The 24692-nt window shown below is 40.8% G+C and overlaps 1 protein-coding gene across 8 annotated transcripts in view; it reads right to left on the bottom strand.

Moving 5' to 3' along the window:
* Positions 1–24692, bottom strand: part of gapvd1 (GTPase activating protein and VPS9 domains 1) — a 148622-nt gene that overhangs the window by 90951 nt on the left and 32979 nt on the right. For all 8 annotated transcript variants that reach the window (XM_072565762.1, XM_072565765.1, XM_072565767.1 and 5 more), the window contains 3 exons: positions 23364–23407; positions 18222–18431; positions 14339–15182 (listed from right to left, as the gene is read on the bottom strand). In XM_072565762.1, the coding sequence (XP_072421863.1) occupies positions 14339–15182; positions 18222–18406 (1029 nt within the window). In that variant the 5' untranslated portion in view covers positions 18407–18431; positions 23364–23407. The remainder of the gene's footprint in view (positions 1–14338; positions 15183–18221; positions 18432–23363; positions 23408–24692) is intronic.

Genomic DNA, 24692 nt, shown 5'->3' with positions numbered 1-24692 from the left:
AAGTAACACTGAGTTTAACAATCTTCCAAAATAGGCCTTCAGCATCTAAAATGCCTGTCTTTGTCACATGACTAAAACAAGTGTTTTTTGAATTGCTTAAATACACAATTCTGGAATTCAGTTTGATCGGTAGAGGGAAAGTATCTTAAGTTAGCAGCCTGTCTTGGATCCTCCATCTTGGTCTAGAACCTGCTGGCTGGAAAGAAACCTACACTTCGCCTGCAAGGAGGAAAATGACTGGGCTCAACTCACTAAGGAAACTAATCATTGAACAGTGATCTCAGTGGAGTTGAAATGGTTTTTAATATCTCTGGATTTACCAAAACTTCTAATTTATAATCTCTCCGACTTCATTGGAAGTAATGCAGACCAACCACCTGAGCAAAAGGGGACACATGGTCACCTAATCTCAGTTAGGTAGGTACTAAGTTAGCAAGCCGGGTCTGAAATATAGTAATCACCAAATTACTCCCAGTGCCATATGCAAGTAAGTAGAAAGACAAGGTAAATGAAGGCATTGCCGCAACGGTGATGCAGAGCAGGGACTTTAACTTCCTGGGACAGACTCTACGGAAGGTGGCATCTGAACAAGTTGGACAGGTTGCACTGGATCTGAAGTTATTGCTCATGCTGTTGAGAGCATTTCAAATCAAGTCAGCAGAGCGAGGGAACAAAGAATATTAGACAGAAATATCAAGGTATACGAAATACTTGGAGACACAGATAGCACTAGAATAGACAACAGAAAGTAAATAGTCTTTGTTGGACAAAGACAAAAGTAATGAAATCCAAACAAAGATCACTGTACTTTATGAGGTAAAAACAATAACTGCAGATGCTGAAAACCAAATTCTGGATTAGTGGTGCTGGAAGAGCACAGTAGTTCAGGCAGCATCCAACAAGCAGTGAAATCGACATTTCAGGCAAAAGCCCTCGGTTGAAGAGCTTCAGGGCAGAGGAAATGACCTGGGAGTTGCAGTGGGAGAGGGACTCCCTGAGATTCTTGTAGAGAGAGGAGGAAAACTTCAAGGCAGGCATCCTTGCAAGAGGATTCGCAGTAGGATTCCTGATGAAGGGCTTTTGCTCGAAACGTCGATTTCGCTGCTCGTTGGATGCTGCCTGAACTGCTGTGCTCTTCCAGCACCACTAATCCAGAATGTACTTTATGTATGTCAACCTACAGTATAGTAATTAAAACTGGACAAGTTTCAGGCAGATTGCCATATGGAAATATGCTGTGGCAAAAACCGACTGCTCACAGAATAACAGAGAGATGCTGAATGTAGACAAACCGGATACTGGAAAAAAAAACAAGCCAGGCAGAAGGGTTATATCTGAAATGTCAACTTCTCCATCTCCTGATGCTACATGACTTTGTGTTCTTCAAGCCTCCTGCTTGTTTACCAAGGATGGACAGGACTGAGTATTAAATATCCTTGGGTTTAAGGTATTCAGCAATAATATAAAGGAAGGAAAGAAAGGACAGCAGTATTGGTTAAGGATATAATTGCAGTACTTGAGGAGTAAGAGTATATCTCAAAAAGGTTCAACATCAGAGTCAGAGTCAATCTACCTAGTGCAAAGGAATTGACAGCCCGCAATTACATAACTTACTTTAGTCTACAAATCACCAATTAGTAGGAAAAGATGTAGAGGAACAAATCTGCAGGGAAATTAGACAGATGTCAAAATTATGGAGTAATTACAATTGAGGATTTTAATGACTAAAACGTAAACCAGAATAGTAGGAGCATTACCATCAAAAAGGAGCAAATATTTATAGATGGTGTTCAAGAAAATTTCCTACATTAGAATGCGGCCAGTCCAATTAAAAAGGACGCCCGGTTCTTGGAAATGAGGAGATGGGCCAAGTAGATCATCGGATTGTATTTCCAGAAGCTAAAGGCGTCAGTGGGGAAATATTTAAGAGACAGTGATCATCGCATCCTAAGGTTTAGGAGAGTGGTGGAAATGAAATCTGCATTCCAGATTTTAAATAATCAATGGGCAGTGAGCAAATTTCACTGGGAATAGAGCTGGGCCAAACAGACTGGAAGCAAAGCATCTCATCTTCCATTTTGGGATTTGTAGCCTTTAGGACTCAAAATAGAGTTCAATGAATTTTGACAGCCTGTTCACCCCCATCCATTTCCTTTACCTAAACCACACATCAGGCCCTGTTATAACATGGGCTATTTTCAGCACAGCCAATCCTTTTTCACTGACTTATTGTCCCATTACCAGCTTTTCGCTTTCCCTAGCCTTAACCATTCTTTCCCTGTCAAACTGACTGTCTCATTCCAGGCTACATCTCTACCTACCCAATCACTCCTTTTCCACAGCACCCCATAACATAAAACACTACCTTTACCAAACCACTATCAGTCCTGAAGGCAGGTCAATAGACTTTAAATGTTAACTCTGCTTTCTCCCCACAGGTGCTGCCAGACCTGCAGAATTTCCCAGCAATTTCTGTTTTTGTTTCAGATTTCCAGCACCTGCAGTTCTTTATTTTCTTATCGCAGACTGTAACCAAAGATTGGCCAAATAAAAGCAGGAACTGAACAATGAGTTACTTTCGAAGGTGAGATGACTCAGGCAAATTTGTTATTTTCTCTCAAAGTGGAAAGGTAGAACAAACAAATCCAGACATCCCTGTATGACAAAAGAAGTAGAGATTAAGATAAGGTGAGTACTTGTGACAGGTGTCAGGTAGAAAAAATACAATTGAGACCCAAGAGGATCAGAGGGAAGGTGAAAAGGCACATTAGAGATGTGAATAGAGATGATTAAAAGGGTCAACTTAAAGGAACGTCCCAAAGTCTTATATAATCATGAAGGGGTGGTAAAAAAGAGCATGAGAGCCAATTAGAGACCACAAAAAGGGATTTACACATGGAGTCAAGAGGCATGGTACAGGTGCAAACTGAATACTTTGCACCTGTCTTTACCAAGTATATGCTACCCAAACTATTGTGACAGCTTACAAGAGAAGTTCAAAATTGCTGCCGAAGAAGTGCCAGCATAAACTATCGATACAGAATGTTGACATGACACGGGAACTGGACTAATTTGGCATAGAATTAGTAGTCACGTGGAAAACACAGTGTTTCATTAGGAAGAGCCAGCACAGAATTATTAAGGGGAAATCACATTTGACGAATCTACAGGAGTATTTTGAAGTGGTATAGAAAGAGTCAATGCTGATAATGTAGCTGATGGGGTGTACACAGACTTTCAAAGTATTTCGTAAAGTGCCACATAACAGAATGTGAGAATAGTTACAGCTTAGGAAATAAAAATGTGCAGTAACAATGTGAGTGCAATATGAATGACAAAAGCAGACAATGGATACTTTTTAGGAGAGTAACATGAGTTCCCTGGCAGTAAGTATTGGGAGCCCTGTTTTTCCTGAGAAACATGAAGTTATCCAAATCTTGGTATGCAGGACACAAAGGTTGCAGATAATACAAAACTTTGAAGCACTGAACTGAGAGGACAGTGAAGAATTTCAAAATGGCATGGACTAGTTGTGGAGTTGGGCACACGGTTAGCAGACAAGATTCAATACAGAGCACAAGGTGATTCAATATACGGAGAAGAACATGGACAGACAAGATAAAGAAGGTACAACACTTAAAGACACAGAGCACAAAAAACTTGTGTAAATATGCATAGATCGCTGACATGTGCAGAAAGCAGTTAATAAAACCCTTTGTATCTTGGGTTTTAATTAATAGGGGCATAGAATACAAAAGCAAATAGGTTACATACTTACCTAAGACGATTGCTAGGCATCAGCTGGAGGTCTGGGTGCTTGAGTGCAGGAATAATGCACATGCATTGCAAAGTGCAGAAGAGATTTTGCAGGGGAGGGGGAGGGGGAGGGGCAGGGACGACATAGTGGTATTACCATGACACTTAATCCAGAAACTCAGCTAGTGTTCTGGCGACCCAGATTCAAATCCCAACAGGGCAGATGGTGGAATTTGAATTCAATAAACATACCATCAGTTAAGAACCTACCGACCATTGAAACCATTGTCAATTGTCGGAAAACCCAACCAGCTCATGAATGCCTTTGAGGGTAAAAAATATGCCATCCATACCTGGTCTGCTCTACATGTGACTCCAGGCCCACAGCCAAGTGGTTGACTCTCAAATGCCCTCTGAAATGACCTAGCAAGCCATTCAATTTTATGAACTACAACAAATCTCAATGAGGAATGAAACCAAACAGATCACCTGATATCAAACTGGACACTGGAAATGACTGTGACAGGAACAGCCCTGTCAACCATGCGAAGTCCTCCTGACTAACATCTGGGGGCTTATGCCAAAACTGGGAGAGCTGCATCAGACTAGTCATACAACAACCTGATATAGTCATACTTACAGAATCATACCGGAATGTCCTAGACATAACCACCAGGTCAGACCCAGCAAAAGTGGCAGCACAGTGGTACAGAGTCAGGCTGGAGTCCTCAACATTGACTCCGGATCCCATCAAGTCTCATTCTTCAGGTTAAACATGTGCAAGGAAACCCCCTGCGGATTGTCACCTACTGTCCTCAGACATGATGAATCAGCACTCCATGTTGAACAACATTTGGAGGAAGTACTAAGGGTAGCAAAAGCATCCAAAAGAGGCTCTGCATGGGACAGTCTACCAAGAGTTGCTTGGCAGCTGCTTGGATCCTGAATGACACAGTTGTTAGTTGGGTCTGTAGCAGCCAGTAAGGGAACCAACAATAGGTAAAAACACGACCTCATTCTTACCAATCTGCTATCTGCAGATGCATCAGTCCATGACAGTATCAATAAGAATGACCATTACACACTATTTTGGACGTGAAGTCCCAAGTTCAGTGAGAATAACCTCCTTTGTCTTGTGTGGCAGATTCTGAACACATCAAGCAACTCAAAACTGAACATCGATGAGTCACTGTGGGACAAGGACAGAAGAGTTCTACTCCAGCACTATCTACAACCTTGTGGCCTGATAAATCTTCCACTACCATCAAGCCACGAGATCAACCCTGGTTCAATGGAGAATGCAGGAGGGCATGCCAAAAGCAGCACCAAAGATACCAAAAAGGAGGGGTTCACCTGATGAAGCAACCAAACAGGATTACTTGCACGTGAAACAGCATAAGTAGAAAGTGATCGACAGAGGTAAGGAGCCCACAATCAATGGATCAGATCTGAGCTCTGGAGTCCTACTACATCCAGTTGTGAGTGTTGATAAACATTTAAACAACTCCATGGAGGAGAATGCTTCACAAATATCCCTATTCTTAATGGTGAAACAGTTGAGCATATCAGTGCAAGACAGGCTGGATAGGCGGAGACTCTTATCAATGGAATCTAAGAAGTTGAGAAGCAACCTAATAGAAGTTCATAAAACCAACGAGAGGTATAGAGTTAATGGTAGCTGTCTTTCCCCAAGGATGAGGATTTCAAGATCAGGGTCACATTTTTAAAGCTCGGAGGTGAGAGATTAAAAATAGGTACAAGGTGGGGATGTTCACCAATGATGCACAATGTCCAGCAGCATTCGTGACTCCTTTGATAGTGAAGCAGTCCATTGTCAATTGCCTCAAGATCTGGTCCATATCCAGGCTTCAGCTAACAAGGGGTAAGTAACACTGGCGCCACACAAATGCCAGGTAATGACCATCTCTAGTAGGAGACAAATCTCATCAACTCCCCATGACACTCAATGGTGTTACGGTCACTGAATCCTCCATTATCAACATCCTTGGAGCTACCATTGACAAGAAACTCAACTGGGCTTGCCATATAAACACAGGGACTATAACAGCAGGTCAGAATACTGATTATCCACCATCCTCAGGGTACAACTCAGGAGTGTGATGGAATACTCCACACTTGCCTGGATGGGTCAGGTCCAACAATCATCCACCATCCTCACCACTGACATTCAGTAGCAGCAGTGTGTACTGTCTACAAGATTCACCCAAGATTCTCAGACTGCACCTTCCAAACAGTTAATCACTTCCATTTAGAATGGCAAGGGTAGCAGATATATGGGAACATCGCCACCTGCATGATCCCCTCCAAGCCACTGACCACCCTGACTTGGAAATATATCACTATTCCTTCACTGTCGCTGTTTCCAAATCCTGAAATTGCCTCCCTAAGGGCATTATGGGTCAACCTACAGCATTGAATTGCAGGCGTTCAAGGCTGCAGCTCACCACCACCTCAAGGGCAACTAGGGACAGCAAATAAATGCTAGCTACCCAGTGATGCCCACATCTCATGTGAATAAAAACAAATTTATAAATAGGTTTCCAAGGATGAAAAGCCTCAGTTATGAAAATAGATAGGACAGAAGGTCACTCATAGGAGATCTGACCAAAGCACCAAAATCACAAGGGGGCTGAATAGAACAGACTAGGACAACCTCAGGAAGCTCAGCTGTTAGCACTGCTGCCTCACAGTGCCAGGGACCTGGGTTTGACTAAGACCGCGGACGATCTGTGTGACGTTCTCACATTTTCCCTGTGACAGCATGACACAGTCCAATGATGTGCGGGTTCGGTGGATTGGCCATGAAAAATTGCCCAGAGCGTCCAGGGATAAGCAGGTTACATGGATTAGTCATGAGAAATCCAGGGTTACAGGGATAAGGTAGGGGGGTGGGTCTGGATAGGATGTTGTTCACAGAGTCGACGTGGACTCAATGAACCAAACGGCCTGCTTTCACACTATTGTGATTGTATGAAACTGTTCCCTCTAATAAAAATGACCAATGATGAGTGCACAGATTTAAAGTGATTTGTAAACATAAGAAATGATGGGTTGAAACTAATTCAGCAGAGGGATGGCACCCAAATTGTAGTTCCAGTGTCCAGGAGGTAGAGAATAGTGAGGTCAGAAATGAGGTTTTAATGTCCCAAGAGTTAACCGGCAAGCAAGAAGGTGGTTTGAAGTGTGTCTACTTCAACTCCAGGAGCATCTGGAATAAGGTGGGTGAACTTGCAGCATAGGCTCGTACCTGTAACTTCGATGTTGTGGCCATTTCAGACGCATGGACAGAGCAGGGATAGGAATGGCCGTTGCAGGTTCTGGGATTTAGATGCTTCACTAAGAACAGAAGATGCTAATAGAGGGGAAGGTGCGGCATTGTTAGTCAAGAACAGTATTACAGCATCAAAAGGACATTTGAGGACTCGTGTACTGAACTAGTATAGGCTGAGGTAGAAACACCCTGTTTTCTGTAGGCCACCGAACAGTTCCAGGGATGTAGAGGGTAGGAGAGCAAGGATAATTCTGGACAGTAAAGTGAGTAAAGGGTAGTTGTTATGGGGGACTTTAACTTTCCAAATATTGGCTGGAAATACTATAGTTCAAGTACTTTAGATGGGTCAGTTTTTGTCCAATGTGTGCAGGAGGGTTTCTTGACACAGTATGTAGACAAGCCAACAAGGAAGCGGCCACATTAGATTTAATACTGGGTATTGAACCTGGCCAGGTGCTAGATTTGGAGGCAGGTGAGCACTTGGGTGATAGTGGCCACTGTTTGGTTATGTTTCGTGATGGAAAGGGATAAGTATATAACTCATGGCAAGAGTTATTGGTGGGGGAAAGGCAATGATGATACAATTAAGCAAGATTTAGGATGCACTGGATGCGGAAAGAAATTATTTATGGCTTTATTATGAGCCTTGTATAAAGTTTAGTCAAGGAACAGCTACTGCAGGGTCTTGTTAAGTATGTATCTGGCAGGCAGTGAGGAAGTGGTCCAACGAGTGAACCGTGATTTACTAAAGTAGTTGAAGCTCTTGTCAAAATGAAGGTGGCTTATGTGAGGATGAGGCGAGAAGGCTCAGCTAGGGCGCTTCAGAGTTACAAGTTAGCCAGGAAAAACCTAAAGAGAGAGCCAAAAGCCAGGAGGGGACATGAGAAGTCGCTGGCAGATAGGATCGAGGAAACTGGAAAGCTTTCCACAGGTATATCAATCTTTCTCTTATTCTGTCATTCCTAAGGACAATTCAAGGATAGTAGTGGGAAGTTGTGCATGGAGTCAGAGGAGATAGGAGAAGTGCTAAAAAGAATATTTTTTGTCAGTATTCACACTGGAAAAAGGCAATGTTGTCAAAGAGCATACAGAGATACAGGCTACTCGATAAGATGGAATCGAGGTTCATAAGGAGGTGTTAGCCATTCTGCAAAATGTGAAAATAAATAGGTCCCCTGGACTGGATGGGATTTATCCTAAGATTCTCTGGGAAGCCAGGGAGGAGATTGCAAAGCTTTTGGCTTTAATCTTTATGTTGTCATTGTCAACAGGAATAGTGCCAGAAGACTGAGGATAGCAAATGTCCTGTTGTTCACGAAGTTGAGTAGAGACAACCCTGGTAATTATAGGCCAGTAAGCATTACTTTAGTTGTGGGTAAAGTGTTGGAAAAGATTATGAGATAGGATTCATAATTATCTAGAAAGGAATAAGTTGATTAGGAATAGACAACACGGTTTTGTGAAGGGTAGATTGTCCCTCATAAAGCTTATGGAGTTCTTTGAGATGGTAACCAAACCAGTGGGTGAAGGTAAAGCAGTTGACGTGGCGTATATGGATTTCAGTAAGGGGTTTGAGAAGGTCCCCATGGCAGGCAAAACAAAATATGGAGGCATGACATTGAGGATGATTTCATGATTTGGATCAGAAATTGGCTAGTTGAAAGACAAAGAGGATAGTGGTTGTTGGGAAATGTTCACCCTAGAGTTCAGTTACTTGCAGTGTTCCACAAGGATCTGTTTTGGGGCCACTGCTGTTTGTCATTTTTATAAATGACCAATAGGAGGGTGCAGAAGATGGGTTAGTAAATTTGCAGACGACACTGAGGTCAGTGGAATTGTGGATTGTGCTGAGGGATGTTGCAGGTTACAGAGGGACATAAATAAGCTGCAGAGTTGGGCTGAGAGGTGGCAATTGGAGTTTAATGCAGAAAAGTGGAAGGAGCAACAGGAATGCAGAGTACTGGGCTAATGGTCAAATTCTTGGTCGTGTAGATAAGCAGAGAGATCTCAGTGTCAATGTACGTAGATCCCTGAAGGTTGCCACCCAGTTTGGCAGGGCTGTTAAGGTAGCATACGTTGTGTAGCTTTTATTGGCAGACGGATAGTGTTTCAGAGCCATGAGGTCCTGCTGTAGCTGTACAACATTCTGGTGTGGCTGCACTGGGAGTATTGCGTACAGTTCCAGTCACCACATTATATGAAGGATGTGGAAGTTTTGGAAAGGGTTCAGTGGAGATTTACTCGGCTATTGCCTGGTATGGAGGGAATGTCTTATGAGCAAAGGGTGAGGGACTGGAGGCTGTTTTCATTACAGAAGGTGGAGAGGTGACTTAGATCGAGACATAGAAGATAATCAGTGGGTTACACAGGGTGAACACAGAGAGCCTTCCTTCCTCGGACGATGATGGCTAGCACAAGGGGACATAGCTTTAAATTGAGAGGTGATAGACATAGGACAGATGCCAGAGGTAGTTTCTTTACTCAGTAGTAGGGGCGTGGAGTGCACTGCCTACAAGAGTAGTAGACTTAACAACGTTAAGGGATTTATATGGTTATTGGATAAATGTATGGATGAAAATGGAATACTGTAGGATAGATAGGCTCCAGACTGGTTTCACAGGTTGGCGCAACATCAAGGACCGAAGGGCCTGTATTGCACTGTCATGTTCTATTTTCTTCACATAGATGGTTTTGCTCTAGAATGTACTCTTTGGATGTAACGTGGAAGCAGAATCAATTGAGGCATTCTAAAGAAGTGATGTCTGTAAAAATGACTGAGCTTCCTGTTGAATGTCACTTCAACAAATTCTCTTGTTACCAACATCTGCATCTAGTACTTGTAGACTAAAGTTCAGCAACTTGCATTCTCTATATAATCAGAACTCTTTAGTTTTGCCTTTTACATTTGTCCAAGGAATTCCCATTTTCCACACTGGCGATTTTATTCCTAAATTTGCACCCTTTTGCTTGACATTTCCTCATTGTTCAGTTACAAAGCTGATATTTTGACTTGTTTATTCCACCCTGTCCAACCCCTTTCCACCCATCAACACCTTTCAACTCCAAAATTCACTGTCGATTTTCTCAGGAACATTAAATTTTAACTTCCTGTGTTCCAGTTGTTCAGGGTTGCTGGTGCCACACCCAAACCTTTCCATCAACACTTCCACATATATAAACTTGCATGCTTACAAAGAGACATGCACGCATACACACTCCTTCTCTAATTTAAAGACACGTATCCAGTCTATTTATCTCATACAGACTTGTTATTCTCCTTCACATGTTTAAAACACATTACCACTGAATCTCTCTCTTGCATCATCATAAACACAGCCTTTTGTCCATTTCTTAACATTTTTCTTTGATTTCCAAGCACCCTACTGGTTCCAAAACCACCCCCCTCCCCACACAAAAATCTGAGGACTTAATTTTTCTCTACAGAAGTAGAACGGAGATAAAGTAGCGCTGTGGTGGTATTATTATTTTGTGAACCATGCAGATCTAGCAATTCAGATCGAGCAAAGTAGCCAGGCAATTGCCAGTAGCACCACATAACAGCCCTTAGAAATTGTGATTTTTCTCCTTTGTCTTTCAACATACAGCTGATATTATGTGCTGTGTCCAGAGAGATCATCGCCATGTATTCTATTCTCGAACCTCAACCTGTCATCAGCATCTACCCTTCCTTGGCTATCTTCAGTTCTGACAAATAATCACTTGACTCAAAACATTAACCCTGTTTTCTCTCTATGGGTCTGTTGGGTTTCTTCAGCACTATTTTTGTTTCATATTTCCAGCATCTGGAGTTCCTAGCTTTTGTTTTCATTTACTGGTCATCTTAGAGTGCAGCGATCAGTTCCTTCATGAATTAACTTTATATTCAAAAGCTTAAAAACTGATGTTATGTACAAAAATGTATTTGTGCCAAAAGGAATCAGCTAGATTTGCACAGCCTGAAGATGTGCAGATGAGTGCAATTGGCATAAACAATGAGCATAAGTTAATTAGCATAACACTAGCCATCACTAATGGCATTCGTTTATGCTAATTGTACTTGTTTGTGAGCCTTCGGAAGGGTTGTACAGATTGGGCCGATTCCTTTTGGAATATATTAATGACAAGTTTTCAAATCTTTTGAATATGATTTTTGATTTGCAAGGAGGCTGATCTCTGTGATCCAATATAAACATCAAAAACAAACACAGTACCACAAATGCTAGAAATCTGAAACAAAAGCAAGAGTCCTGGGCGATGGCCTTGTAGTATTATCGTGAAACTACAGGTAGTTCTTCTAAAACGTGATGGTTGCGTTCTTCTGCAGCCCTGCATTATAGAAAATTTGCACTTTGGAAACAGTGCTTAAGTGTTTGCAATGTAATCACGTTACAGCCAATGCAAGTTTTAAACCATTGCTCTTTAGAAACAATTTGCCACTTTACAGTGAATTTGCACTAACGAAATACATGTAGTAGCAGAATGACCAATATTAATCCAGAATTTCAGCTAATGGAACCTGGGTTCAAACACAGCCATAGCAGATGGAGGAATGTGAATTCAATAAAAACAATCTGGAATTTAGAATCTACTACTGACTATGAAACCATTGTAGGTTGTTGCAATATCCTTCAAGGAAGAAAATCTGCCATCCTGGCCCATGTGAATTCAGAGCTGAAAAATGTGTTGCTGGAAAAGTTGGCATAAGCCCTTCTTCTTTCGATTCTCCTGTTCCTTTGATGCTGCCTGACCTGCTGCGCTTTTCCAGCAACACACTTTTCAGCTCTGATCTCCAGCATCTGCAGTTCTGACTTTCTCCATGTGAATTCAGACCTATAGTAATGTGGTTGATTCTCAATGCCAAATCAATTCAAGGCAGCTCGGGACAGACAATGGAGATTTTAGCTACGAGGAGAGATGGGACAACATGACTTGTTTTCATTTGAAGGAGAGGGCTGAGAGGAACTCAGTGAAATTTACAAAATTATGGAAGGCATGGAGAGAATGAATAGTCTAAGTCTTTTTCCCAGGATAAAAAAGTCAAATACTGGGGGACACCAGTTTAAGGTAAAATGGGGAAAATTTAAATGGGATGTGAGACGTAAATACATTAGCAACATTTCAGAGGCATCTTGACAGATATACAAATAGGCAAGGAATAAAGGGGATACAGACAGAATGGAGGCAAAAGACTTAGCTTTGAAAGGCATCATTTGACCGCATAATCTTGGTAGGCTGAAGGGCCTGTTCGTTGTTCCATTGATTGTCCTGGGCTCGCCATTATCAATTTCTTTGTCAACTACTAGACTCACTCTCCCTCTCCCTCTCCCTGGGCTCCCTCCCCATCTACTGATTATTCCTTCCCTTCTCCCCACGTCTCAATAACTTTCAGGATATATACCAACCTTTTCCAAGCTACAATCAGTTCTGAAGAAGGGTCACTAGACCTGAAAGGCTAACTGTTTCATCCCCACAGGTGCTGCCAGACCGGAGTTTCTTCAATTATTTGTTTAAGATTTCCAGCATCTGCAGTTTTGTCTTTGAGCCATTCAAGCTGCAATTTCATGATTATTTGAATCAAAACAATCTGCAAGGGTACAGGAAAAAGCAGGCAAATGACACTAGGTCATAATATTCATTGGAGAGTTGGTGCAGACATGCTGGGTTAATTGGTTTCCTGTGCATGAAGAATTCTGTGATCTCCTACCTTGTCTTCTTCAATTCCCTGATTATATACATGTGTGAGGAGTCGTGAAGAAATTTCCCCTTGCTTTCAATGTTTGAATGAACACATTTTTGACTTAATCTCAAAAGAACTTCATTGTGGATCATTGCAAAACTCAGAATCCAAAAACAAGGGCCATGGGAAAACCTCCTACAGGTTAACTTAGTAAGGCACAGGAGTGAAAAAGGGAGTAATAAACCTGCGACAGGGTACGAGTTGTCAGAGGGAAAGCAATAATTTAAATATACACCCAATTTCCCAGTTTGTCATAACAAGCAGTGCAGGAGGTTGGAAGAAGCACTCAGAACAGTAAGATCTTGATTTTGTAAAGCAGTCTTAATCACATTTTTGGTTTACATAAATATATATTTGTTCAAGCTAAAACTGTTAATACAATCACACAAATTATTTATGGATTTATGAAATATAGCACCATACTTCCTGACCTCGACATCATGGTCAGCAACAAGGTAAGAGTGCTTAAGAAAACTGTGCATAAAGGTCCCGGATCTCTGTAGCACAGATCTCCCCTTTCCCAACACCTGCTTGAATCTAGTGCCTCCAGGGATTAAGGGTTCTCCAGGCATTCATCAACCATGATTTTATGGAGAAGTAAATTACATTTGAATGTTCTTACAAACACTGATCCAGAAATAGATTGCACTCAATCTTTCACTCCTAACTAACATTTTGAAAAGTGAAATAAATGGTTGCAACATTAATGCAATTTAAGTAGGTGGTGACTTACCAAACATTGCATGTTGAAATTCTTACACACGGTTTGAAAACAGTAAAGTACCTGACATTACAGAAACAAAACTAGGACTTCAGGTACAGATAAGCTATTCAGCAGTAATATGAATTATTCATTATTAAAAATCCAGTTACGTGCAAAGCTTTTTGATAAAAATAAATTGCACATGGAGGCCAACAGCATTAAATTGTTTCAGTGATTTCTACTTCCTGATTGAACTTTGGGAGTGGAGGTGTCTTCTTCAACAGTACATCCTATGAAGGAGGATCACATCTCCTGGCCAAAACTTACACCTAGATGACATTAACTTCATGAGAGTTTCCATTCTCAAGACTGGTGTTAATAATTATGTTAATTAATTAGTTTTTAATTATGGAATTATTTACCTTAGTGTTTACTGGATGAGGTTTGCAACCAATCAAAACAAGTACATGTACACGCTCAGACAGATTGGCGTAAGGTGAGAAACTAAAAACTAAACTGAATTCAAATAAAAATGTGTTGTCCCTTTATAGCTTGGCAACAGCCAATGTAAAACCATTTTTGAAAAGACTGAATAGCAAGGCATGCGCTGGCAAAACATGCCAACACAAAAGTAGACTGTCGAATTGTCAATAAAAGACTTCGATCCTTAGGAAAAATTAAGGAATTGAATTTTCAGATTCTGTGCCAGTAATACCAGTTCCTACTTTTAGTAAAGCAGTGGGGCTGAGATATCAAATTTTAACTACTATTAGTTACCTTTCAGAGTCTTAATTGTTGAGCAATAAATGAAAATTTAGAAATTAAGTTATTAAGTCAAAAGTAATCTTACCTGCATCAAGTTAAATCTTGCCACTTCATTAATTGGAGCATCAGAGATTATCCCATACTGTTCTGGATTAACAATCGCTGGGCAAATGAAATAGGCAAGCAACAAATCCGTGCACATGGCTTTCACCTCCCCAACAGCCAACCCTTCCACACAAGACAAGGTTTTATACATTTGCGATACAATCCAACGTAAACTATGTGGAAAACAGTAAGTGTTTTGTTTAAGATAGCCAATAAATTTGTTGACCAAAGCTACCAGCTTTGCTTCATTGCTTTCTACCATCTCCTGCACTTTCCTTCTGAACTGCTCTGTGCCCTTCTCGCCAAAGAACTTTTCTTGCTGTGCCGGAGTAAACCTTTCAATAAGTTTTTTTGGGTCAGTTTCCAAGTGATCTTCATCTTCTACAAGCAGCAGCATAATTGGCTCATGTAAAGTTGCAGTAAGAAAGAGCTTTGCAGAGTACAGACCCTCTGAAAAAAGCTTGAACAAAATGCTGAAAGTGCAAGCACCCTTTCGAAGCAGTCGCCTCGGGTTATCACTCTCTTTCAATTCAAACTCAATTAGGTAGCGCAACACTTGCAGAAGATAGCTCTCATCTTCTGGCATAATGCAGTTACCATAAAGGGCAGTAAATACTGTAAGGATTACATTGTGGGTGCTCTCATGATTAAGCTTCTCCCCAGCCACCAAGCACGAGGCAACGAGTCTTGGGTTTTCTCTCAACCGATTCAAAAATTCACCATATATTGTCTCTTGAAATCCCAGCTGCTTGTATCCATCCACAAACGGTGTATCCTCCAAAATCTTTGCATGTTTGCAACATTCTGCTGGAGACGCTTCCACACTAAAAAGAAACAAAAAATTATTTTGTAGAGTGTAATCAAACATCACTTTCAACCAAATTATTTAAACAAGTCAGAAGCCTCTCTAACTACCTTGGAAATCAAAACCTTGTAGATTTCTTTGCTCCACTCCAGAATCTTTGAATTTTGTTTGAAATATTACTGGGTACTTGGGAAATATTTTTTGGGGGGGTCTTCTCCAAGAAATGGTGACTACAGTGGTGGCCTCTCTCTTGACATCAGGTATTAAAACGTTACACTGCATATGTACACGGCCAAATAACACTCAATGCTAAAAAGTGGCAAGTAACATTTGTGCCACACAAATGCCAGGCAATGACTATTCCCAGAGACAATCTTATTGACATTTGACATTCAAATGGTGCTCCACCACTGAAACCTCTATCAAAATCCTGGACCAGAAGTTGAATGAATTTGCCAAACTAATCTACTGGCTACAAGAGGAGCTCAAAGATTAGGAATACTGCAGTGAGTGATTCACCTTCTCACTCCCCAAAGCCTGTCTACCATCTACAAGGCACCCAGCAGGAGTGTGATGGACTGCTCCCTAATTGCCTCGATGGGTCCTGCTCCAATAACACTCAAAAAGAGCTTGACATCACAGAGGTCAGTGCAGTCTGGTTGAGTGGTGTCACGTCCAGAAATACAGTCAGTCCACGACTGATGCTCAGTAGCAGCGGCACGTAATATCTCCCAGATGCTTTGCAGAAACCCAAAGATTCATGGCATTTTCCAAAGCTATGACCACAACCATCAAGGACAAGATTAGCAAACACACTGGAACACCACACCCACAAATTCCATTCCAAGCCATTCACCAGCTTGACTGGGAAGTATATCACTGACTTCACTGTCACTTGGTCAAAGCCTTGGTATTTTCTCCCTAATGGCATTAAGTGTCTACCTGAAGCACATGGACCACAGCATGGTTCAAGGTGGCACCTCACCACCACAAGGACAGAAAAGGATGGGCAATAAATGCTGGCCTAGTCAGCAACACATCCGTCAAATGAATAAAAAAAAGCCGATTTTGAAAGATTTGTTCATAAAATGACATAATCAGTTTTCCCAGGAATATCCTTCGCAGACATTCAACCCCAAATGTCGTCTCTCTCCTGTCTTCACTTTAATTTCTTAGCCAACTAATGAGGACACAAGCATTTCCTTCAAAAACTTTTGACACCTTCACCAAATGTGGTTTTCTCTATTACTAGAGATACAGCCATAGACTAACATTTTTCAATAAATTGCAAATTTTTTTCCATCTATTTGGATTTATTCTAGGTTAGCAAACAGCATATGCATTGGTATGGGATCTTTTCTTCTAAAATACAACCTGAATCATGCCTTGGGCCACTCTTTCTCTGATCATAAAGCTCAGCTTACAAAACATTTCAATAATGTTCTCAAGTAGTAAGGTTGTCTAGTCATTTCACTTCAGTCACATACTTCTGAGAATTATCATTTTTGACGTACTTTTAAAAAATGACTCAAATAAGTAACCTTCATAGAATGGAAAACCAAAAACCCATTTCTCTCCTCTTTAGAACCCAAGTCCTCAAATAAAAGTGTTAGAAACCCTCATCTATTCACACTATTCTAAAGTGCATCATTGGCTTTCAAATAATTTGAAAAGTCCTATGATGAATAGCACTTTATACATGCTTTGAACAGATGGACAAATAGAACATCCCTGTTTTGTAATACAATGATGTGTCTTATAACACTATTCTGTATCAATATGTAAAACATAAAGCACTATTAGACATTTACAATGTTTCTCATAAAAGGAACTAAGATTAGTTTATCAAAACTACTGACAAAATGGAAACAAAATACTCAAGCTGCTTGAGATCGGAAATGAAAGTAAATGCTGGAAGAACTCAGAAGATCAGGGGCAGCATCTGTTGGGCAAAAAATGTTAAATTTGCAAGTGGTAACCTGAAACATAATTTGTTTCCATCTGCTGCCAGAGCTGCAAGAGTTTTACCAGAATTTGCTTGATATAAATCATCAGTGTGAGGAGAAATAGTAACAATTTCAGGGGGAACAAAATTTCCAAAGTTTAGCCAAATTCAGATGAGGATAGGATGAATAGCCAAGACCTTGTCCACAGGGTAAGGGAGTCTAAAACTAGTGGGAATAGGTTTAAGGTGAGGTGCAAAAGATTTGAGAGAGACCTAAGGGGCAACTTTTTCGTGCAGAGTGTGGTGCATATATGGAATGAGTTACCAGAGGAAATGATGGAGGCTGGTATAATTACAATATTTAAAAGGTATCTGGATGGGTATATGAATAGGAAGGGTTTAGAGGGATATGGGCCAAGTGCTGGCAAATGGGACTAGATTTATTTAGGATATCTGGTCAGCATGGATGGGTTGTACTGAAGGGTCTGTTTCCGTGCTGTGCACCTCTATGACTCTGACTAGAGTCACAGGAATTGTCATTGCATGGAAAAAAATGACAATGCAAACACAAAGGGATATCTTCGTGCATTTGGCCCCATGTTTTTGCATGGCAATTTTTGTTGAACTGGTAGCATTGTTCTTTAATTGGCTTCATGTTAGCTGTGCTCAAAAGTTAATTAATTATGAAATGAATGATTGCTTCCAATTGCTAATGTTGTTACAGTTGCCAAGGAATCCACTTGACTTGAACAGGATTTTAATAGGAACACTGGAGGTGTTCTACAGGATACAAAAATCACTGCCCATCTAGCTTCTGGTAACTGCATAATATAGTTATGTACTGCATTAGCGGAGGAAAAGATTTCCTAGAACACTATCACTGGCACAAATTCATAAACCATTTTAAATCTCAACATTTAATTTTGACTATCCACAAACCACCGGAGTGTTAACTAGCAAAATATCAGTGCTTTATCAGCTGTGTGGAACTAAACATCACTGAAGTAATTAGCTGAAGTGAAATTCAGCCTTGAATCCGTTTATTCATATTGCACGCCCATAATGCTATAACCCCTCCGCCTACCCCCCCCCACCCCAGCATATTGATTTCACCTTGTTAATATGAGACGGTCCAAGTTAATTCGCTGCTGTTTTGCAATCCACGCTGAGCAATACAGCTTTTCAGCAGTTTTCAATACATCCGTATTTAACCGCTGAAGTAATTGCTTTTCAGAATTCACATAAAGACGCTCTTGCTTGAGGTGATGAGCCAGAGTGTGAAGATCAGGCTTCACCATCTTCAAATGGCTCAGTAGCGTATTCCTAATGAAGAAAGATAGATAACTTTTCAGCAAGTGGACACAGATTGTGTAATTATGACTTGAATACTTTTTAACACCACAATATGCACTGGGTTAGTCTGTTGGCTGCATCAAAATTATTTTTGTAACCCAAGAAACTTTTTCCTCTCTCTTGGGCAATCTGAAACTATTCCTTTGACTCTCCACATAAGACTTCAAGATGCACAAGGGACAGGCTTGCTAGAGACTTAGACCAAACCATTCCATAGCGAGAGGTGAGTATATCCCACAATTAACCCAGGCTAATTCTCTTCACGCATACTGCTGTGTTTAGGAACCCACGTGCAGATGGCAAATAACAACTTTCATCTAAATATAGAAATCCACAGATATACATTCGACTTTGGAATAGACTTTACAAAAATTAAAAACGAGGCCACCAACTCAAATAGATTTTCCTTCCAAATTAATAATCACCAAGATGCAGGAAAAAGAATACATATTACACTAATATAGAGATGTATTAGTCAAAGGTCAAGTGTTACAGTTTATAGGAAAGATACAGAGGCTTTGGAGAGGGTACAAAGAAGGTTTACAGACACTGCCTGGGCTGGAGGGCTTGCCTTATGAAGAAAGGTTGAATAAGCTCAGACTTTTCTCTCTGGAGAGAAGGAGGAAGAGAGGAGACCTGATCAAAGTGTACAAGATAAATGAGAGGAATAGATAGAGTCAATAGCCAGAGACTTTTCCCCAGGGCAGGATTGACAGGTACGAGAAGTCATAGTTTGAAGATATGAGGAAGAAGGTATAAAGGAGATGTATAAAAGGAGGGACATTTAAGCGACTGCTGGACATGCACATGGATAGCAGTGAGTTGAGGGGTGCGTAGGTTCAGTTATTATATTTTACATTAGGATTAAATCTCAGCACAACATCGTGGGCCAAAGGGCCTGTTCTGTGCTGCACTTTTCTATGTTTATCAAATATTTATTATGTAATACTACAGTGTAAACCACACAACTGACTCTGATTTGTGAACTTTAAGTCACGATGGAGAATCAGAACACAGAGGACATTTAAGATTTTAATAAATTTATTCCATTGTTGAAATCATTTTTACAAATGACAAAAAAAAAACCGATCAGAACCAATCCATGTTCTTTGGATTGTGGGAGAAACCCAGAGCAAACCTACACAGAATGTGCACATTCCACACAGACAGTTACCAGAGGGTGGAATTGAACCAAGGTCCCTGGTACCATGAGGCAGCAGTGCTAACTCGAGCCATCTTTGAGGATTTCCCAGAGTCGAAAAAGAAACTGATTTTAACTCTACCAAGTACTTTGAAAGGTATACACATGTAAGCATCACCAATGTTCTGTACAGCCACAACATGACATTCCAACTTGTATACTCAATGCTTTGACCAAAGAAGACAAGTGTGTCAAACAATGACTTCATCACCCTGTCTACCTGTGACTCCACTTTCAATGAACTATGAATCTGCACCCCAAGTCTCTTAAGATAGGTGGTCAGTTTGAGCTACAAATAAGGCATATGGGTTCCTCGGCTTTCTAATCAAAGCACAGAATGCAAAAGCAAGGAAGTCATTGTGAACTTTAAAACATTAGTCCATTCTCAACATTTTGGCACCATATTTTAGGAAAAATATGAAGACATTAGAAAGGATGCAAAAAATATTCATAGGAATGCTTCTCGGCAAATATTGGAGAAGTTGAGACTTCAAGAAAGCCGGTGGGAAAATTTGATCAAGGGGTTTTAAACCGTCAGGGGTCTCTTATGGATAGATTGAGCAAACTATTTGCACTGTGGAAGGATTTCAAACCAGAAAGCAATTTAAAGGTAAATAGTAGTGCAAGAAAATTCAACAGGGAGTTTCAAAAAGGGATTGAATAATTATCACAAAGGAAAAATATTTTTAGGGCGACAAAGGTTGGGAAGTCACAAGTTGCTCTTACAAAGGATTAAGCTCAAACAGCTAGTTGAATGGCCTCTTTCTGCATGGTAACATTAAATAGAATGATTTGATAACACAACTTGGCAAACTTGGTTTCACAGTGAAGACAAAAAGAGCTCTGGCTTCTATTCCGTAATAAAAATGGAATTTGTACATATTAAGCATTTCAATTTCAAGAATACTGAAATGACTGAACTTCCTATAAATAATTATGATAATGTTCATTTTTATTCACTTACAATGTTGAACTCAGAATCTTGGACAAGCAGTATTGATGTGGGTACATGTGTGAGAGCACCATGTGCATGCACATATTTTCTTGGGGGGGGGTAGTTAGTTAGTTCAATTGGATGGCTGGTTTGTGATCCAGGAATGCCACAGTTCAATTCTCAATTCTTGATGGTGACCTCAGTCATTGCAAAGTCCAAAGTCCAGCCTTTCCAGTGTCCTCTTGCCGGAGGCATTGTAACTCTCAGATTCAAACGTCACCAGTCATCTCTCTAATGACATTACAGCTGGATGGTCATAGAATCATAGACTCCCTACAGTGTGGATGCAAGTCATTTTGCTTATCCAGTCCACATCAACCATCCAAAAAAATCCCACCCAGACCCATCCCCCTCACCTATCCCTGTAACTTTGCATTTTCCACGCCTAATTCATTTAGTGCCTGCACATCCCTGGACACTTCGTGCAATTTAGCTTGGCCAATCCACCTAAATGTACACATCTTTGGTGGGTGGGAGGAAACTGGAGCACCCAGAGTAAACCTATGCAGATACAGGGAGAATGTTGACTGTGTGGGGTTTGTACAAAAGGTAAGAACTGAACTTGGCTCCCTGCTGTTATGAGACAGCACTGCTAACCACTGAGCCACCGTGCCACCCAGATAATCCTCTGGGACAATGTTAAATTTTTACTAAAATGCTACAGTGTAGTAAAATGTTCAAAAATATCAGATTTACGTCAAAATTAACTGGATTAATGGTGCCGTGATAAATATCATGAGGGATATTGCAACAGATCAAAATCAAAACACAAACTATAGGATGACAACTTCATTACAAAATTATACTCACTGGAGACAGCCGTTAAGTGTCAAATGAAAACCCACAGGGTTTGCCTTCACACTAACATGGTTATTAAAATAATAGAAGGATGCCATCCATCAATTGTTGAACATCAGAACACATTAGCTAGTAGAGAATAAGCCATTAAGTCCCTTGAGTCAATATAACAATTCAGCAAGATCATAGTTAATCTGTACCTTCACCAAATTCGTACATTTCAGTTTGTTATTCCTCAATACCACTACCAAACATAACACAACCATCCTGAGTTTCGAAATTTGACCAAGGTTTTAAATCTTCCTGGCAGAGTGTTCCAGATTTCAACTAATCTTTTATGCAAAGGTGTTTTCTGACATCATCCCTTCAGTGCGCATGTCCAGCACTCCAGACTGGGTTGAAGCAAGGTCTGTACAACTTTAAAGAATTCCACCTCTTCAAATTCCAGGGAGTTCCAAGTTCCAAATTTGTCATGTTGCATCAACATAGTGTTGCAGCAGCAGAAAGCTCAATCCAAAGCCCAATTTAACAATGGGGGCAGCACGGTGGCTCAGTGGCTCACAGCACCAGGAACCCAGGTTCGATTCCAGCCTCGGGCGATTGTGTGGAGTTTGCACATTCTCCCCATGTCTGCGTGGGTTTCCTCCAGGTGCTCTGGTTTCCTCCCACAGTCCAAATATGTGCAAGCCAGGTGAATTGGTCATGCTAAATTCCCCATAGTTAGGTGCATTAGTCAGTGGTAAATATGGGGAATGGGTCAGGATGGGTTACCCTTCGGAGGGTCGGTGTGGACTAGTTGGGCCAAAGGGCCTGTTTCCACACTGTAGGGAATCTAATCTAATCTTAACACTTTGGCCTCTCCCTGTCAGACTGACTGTCTCCCCACAAGGTCTTAGTTACCATTCAACATCTGCCATCTGCTTGAGCATAAAGATCTATCTCAGACTTGCTGGAACCAATTCTCAGACACTGACCTCATTAATAGTCAACATCTGTTACGTATTTAAACAAATTTCTCTTCCTGCAATGTCAAAGCATCTGCAGGATCTCTTAATGATGAACCATGCTGCCATTAACTTCCACGTGCGGGCGCTCAAGTCAACAGCTTGCTTTCTCTCTCCCGAAGCTTTACAGACAAGCTATTGACCACAGCTCAAAAGGTAATTTTCATATCAGCTCTAACCAAACTATTTAAAAAAAAAGGGGAAAAAAAATATTTTAAAAATCGCTCAGGGCGTTGTGTCATCCAAAGCAAAATGCTCAGAGATACAGTGTAGTCTTACCTTCATCTTTACTTCGCGCCCTGGAGGGAAAGGGAATGGTCATCCATGAACATGACACGAGTTCATGGTCTTCTCTCAAACAGCAGTTTCTTAGTGAATTATATAGTCATTTTACAGGAAGGAGCATCCAGATAAGGCAATGTACATATTAAATGGGTGACAGTTACAATTGGCAAGTGTCAATAGTAGAGATTAAGCCTTCTGCTGTTATGCAAGGCATGTTCTTAACCTTAACTGGCTTCACAAAATGAATACTTTTCATCTTGTTAAACGGAGCTCACATACTGAATGCTTCCAATATTGTTAAACTGCTCTACATAAATGAATGCTTTTCCACTTTGTTAACCCATTACCCTTGCCTCCCCATCCCATTGTTAATTGTAAGTTCTTATCTGATCTGTGTCAAGCTCAGCTGAACCTCGTGTTTCACAAAACTCAAAACATAACTCTTTCCCTACCTGCTCATACCCTATACACTTTCTTTAAGGTCCTAACAATATTCAGATCAGGCAGCATCCATAGATCAATCACTGCTGACATTTCAGGTCAATGACCTTTCATGACAACTAAAGAAAAGTTTGAAATACAAACAGACTTAAGCAAATGAAGGTGATTATTGAGCTCACCTGATTGGTAGACCAGGATTTTCTGGGTTGGGAAATGCACGTAGCTGGAAAGAGCACAAAACACAGCTCTAATAATTAATGCGACAGATAGAAAAACATAAAACATTTTCACATTTCGATTTACATTACTGTGAAGCCAATAAAAACTCTTGGATAAAATATGATAATGTTAGCCGGAGGTCTCAATCAACATACCTCAAAAGTACATGGGACATTGAACTGAATTTTATTAAATCCCCAAATACAAATACACATCAGGTACAAACCAGTAATTCTTATGCTCGAATTCCATCTCAAATATGCATAGAAAGGTAGTTTATGCAACACCATGATTAGAATCAATTTTATACACAAAACTTTTCTCAGCACTCAAATTGAATTAGCTGACAATTTCATCCATTTTGAGAAAAATAACTTGAAATATAACAGTGTAATCCTGAATTTATTTGCCATTTCCAAACAATTCTGTTCTAATGTGAATGTTGTCAATTTAGTGGGCGGCACGGTGGCACAGAGGTTAGCACTGCTGCCTCACAGCACCAGAGACCCAGGTTCAATTCCCGCACAGACAGTTGCCTGAGGTGGAGTTTGCACATTCTCCCCATGTCTGCGTGGGTTTCCTCTGGGAGCTCCAGTTTTCTCCCACAGTCCAAAGATGTGCAGGTTAGGTGAATTGGCTATGCTGAATTGCCCGTAGTGTTAGATGAAGGGGTAAATGTAGGGGAATGGGTCTGGATGTGTTGCTCTTCAGAGGGTCGGTGTGGACTTGTTGGGCCGAAGGGCCTTTTTCCACACTAAACAATCTAATCAAACTTGAATTCACTTTCATGCAATTGACGAATTGGGGACGCTGTTTCTGTAATGTTAAAAGATTAAATTGGAACCTCTCTCTGGATGCATATTTTTAAAAAAAGAGCTAAACTGCACTGAGTCAACATTCTGGAAGTGGATGGGAACAACATTCATGCAAGAATGCAAATCACCCACATCCCAATTAGACAGTCATTTGCTACTACTCCCCTACAATTATCAAATTAAACTATTTCTTCCATTCAGAAATGCTTTCCTAAGCCATCTCCTGAAGCTAGATAGGTCACACCTGCATTGTCTTGGGGAATACGGAGTCAGGAAATCGTTTGCATGATGATTCCCTAGGATTAGGGCATGAGCATTTGCATTATCTCAGAGGATGATCTCATCCTACCATTGTATCTGGGGTAACATGTGAATGTGTGATGGGGGGCTGTCTTGAGAGGCATCTGACTATGGGGAGTGGCCAGAGTATCTGTAAGCAAGGCCAAATTACATGTTTTCTTTGTTCAGTGCCTC

The sequence above is a fragment of the Chiloscyllium punctatum genome, chromosome 49 (assembly GCF_047496795.1).
Source record: "Chiloscyllium punctatum isolate Juve2018m chromosome 49, sChiPun1.3, whole genome shotgun sequence".
Lineage (NCBI taxonomy): Eukaryota > Metazoa > Chordata > Chondrichthyes > Orectolobiformes > Hemiscylliidae > Chiloscyllium > Chiloscyllium punctatum.
Note: the sequence above shows the minus strand (reverse complement) of the source record. Positions and strands in the feature narration are given on the sequence as shown.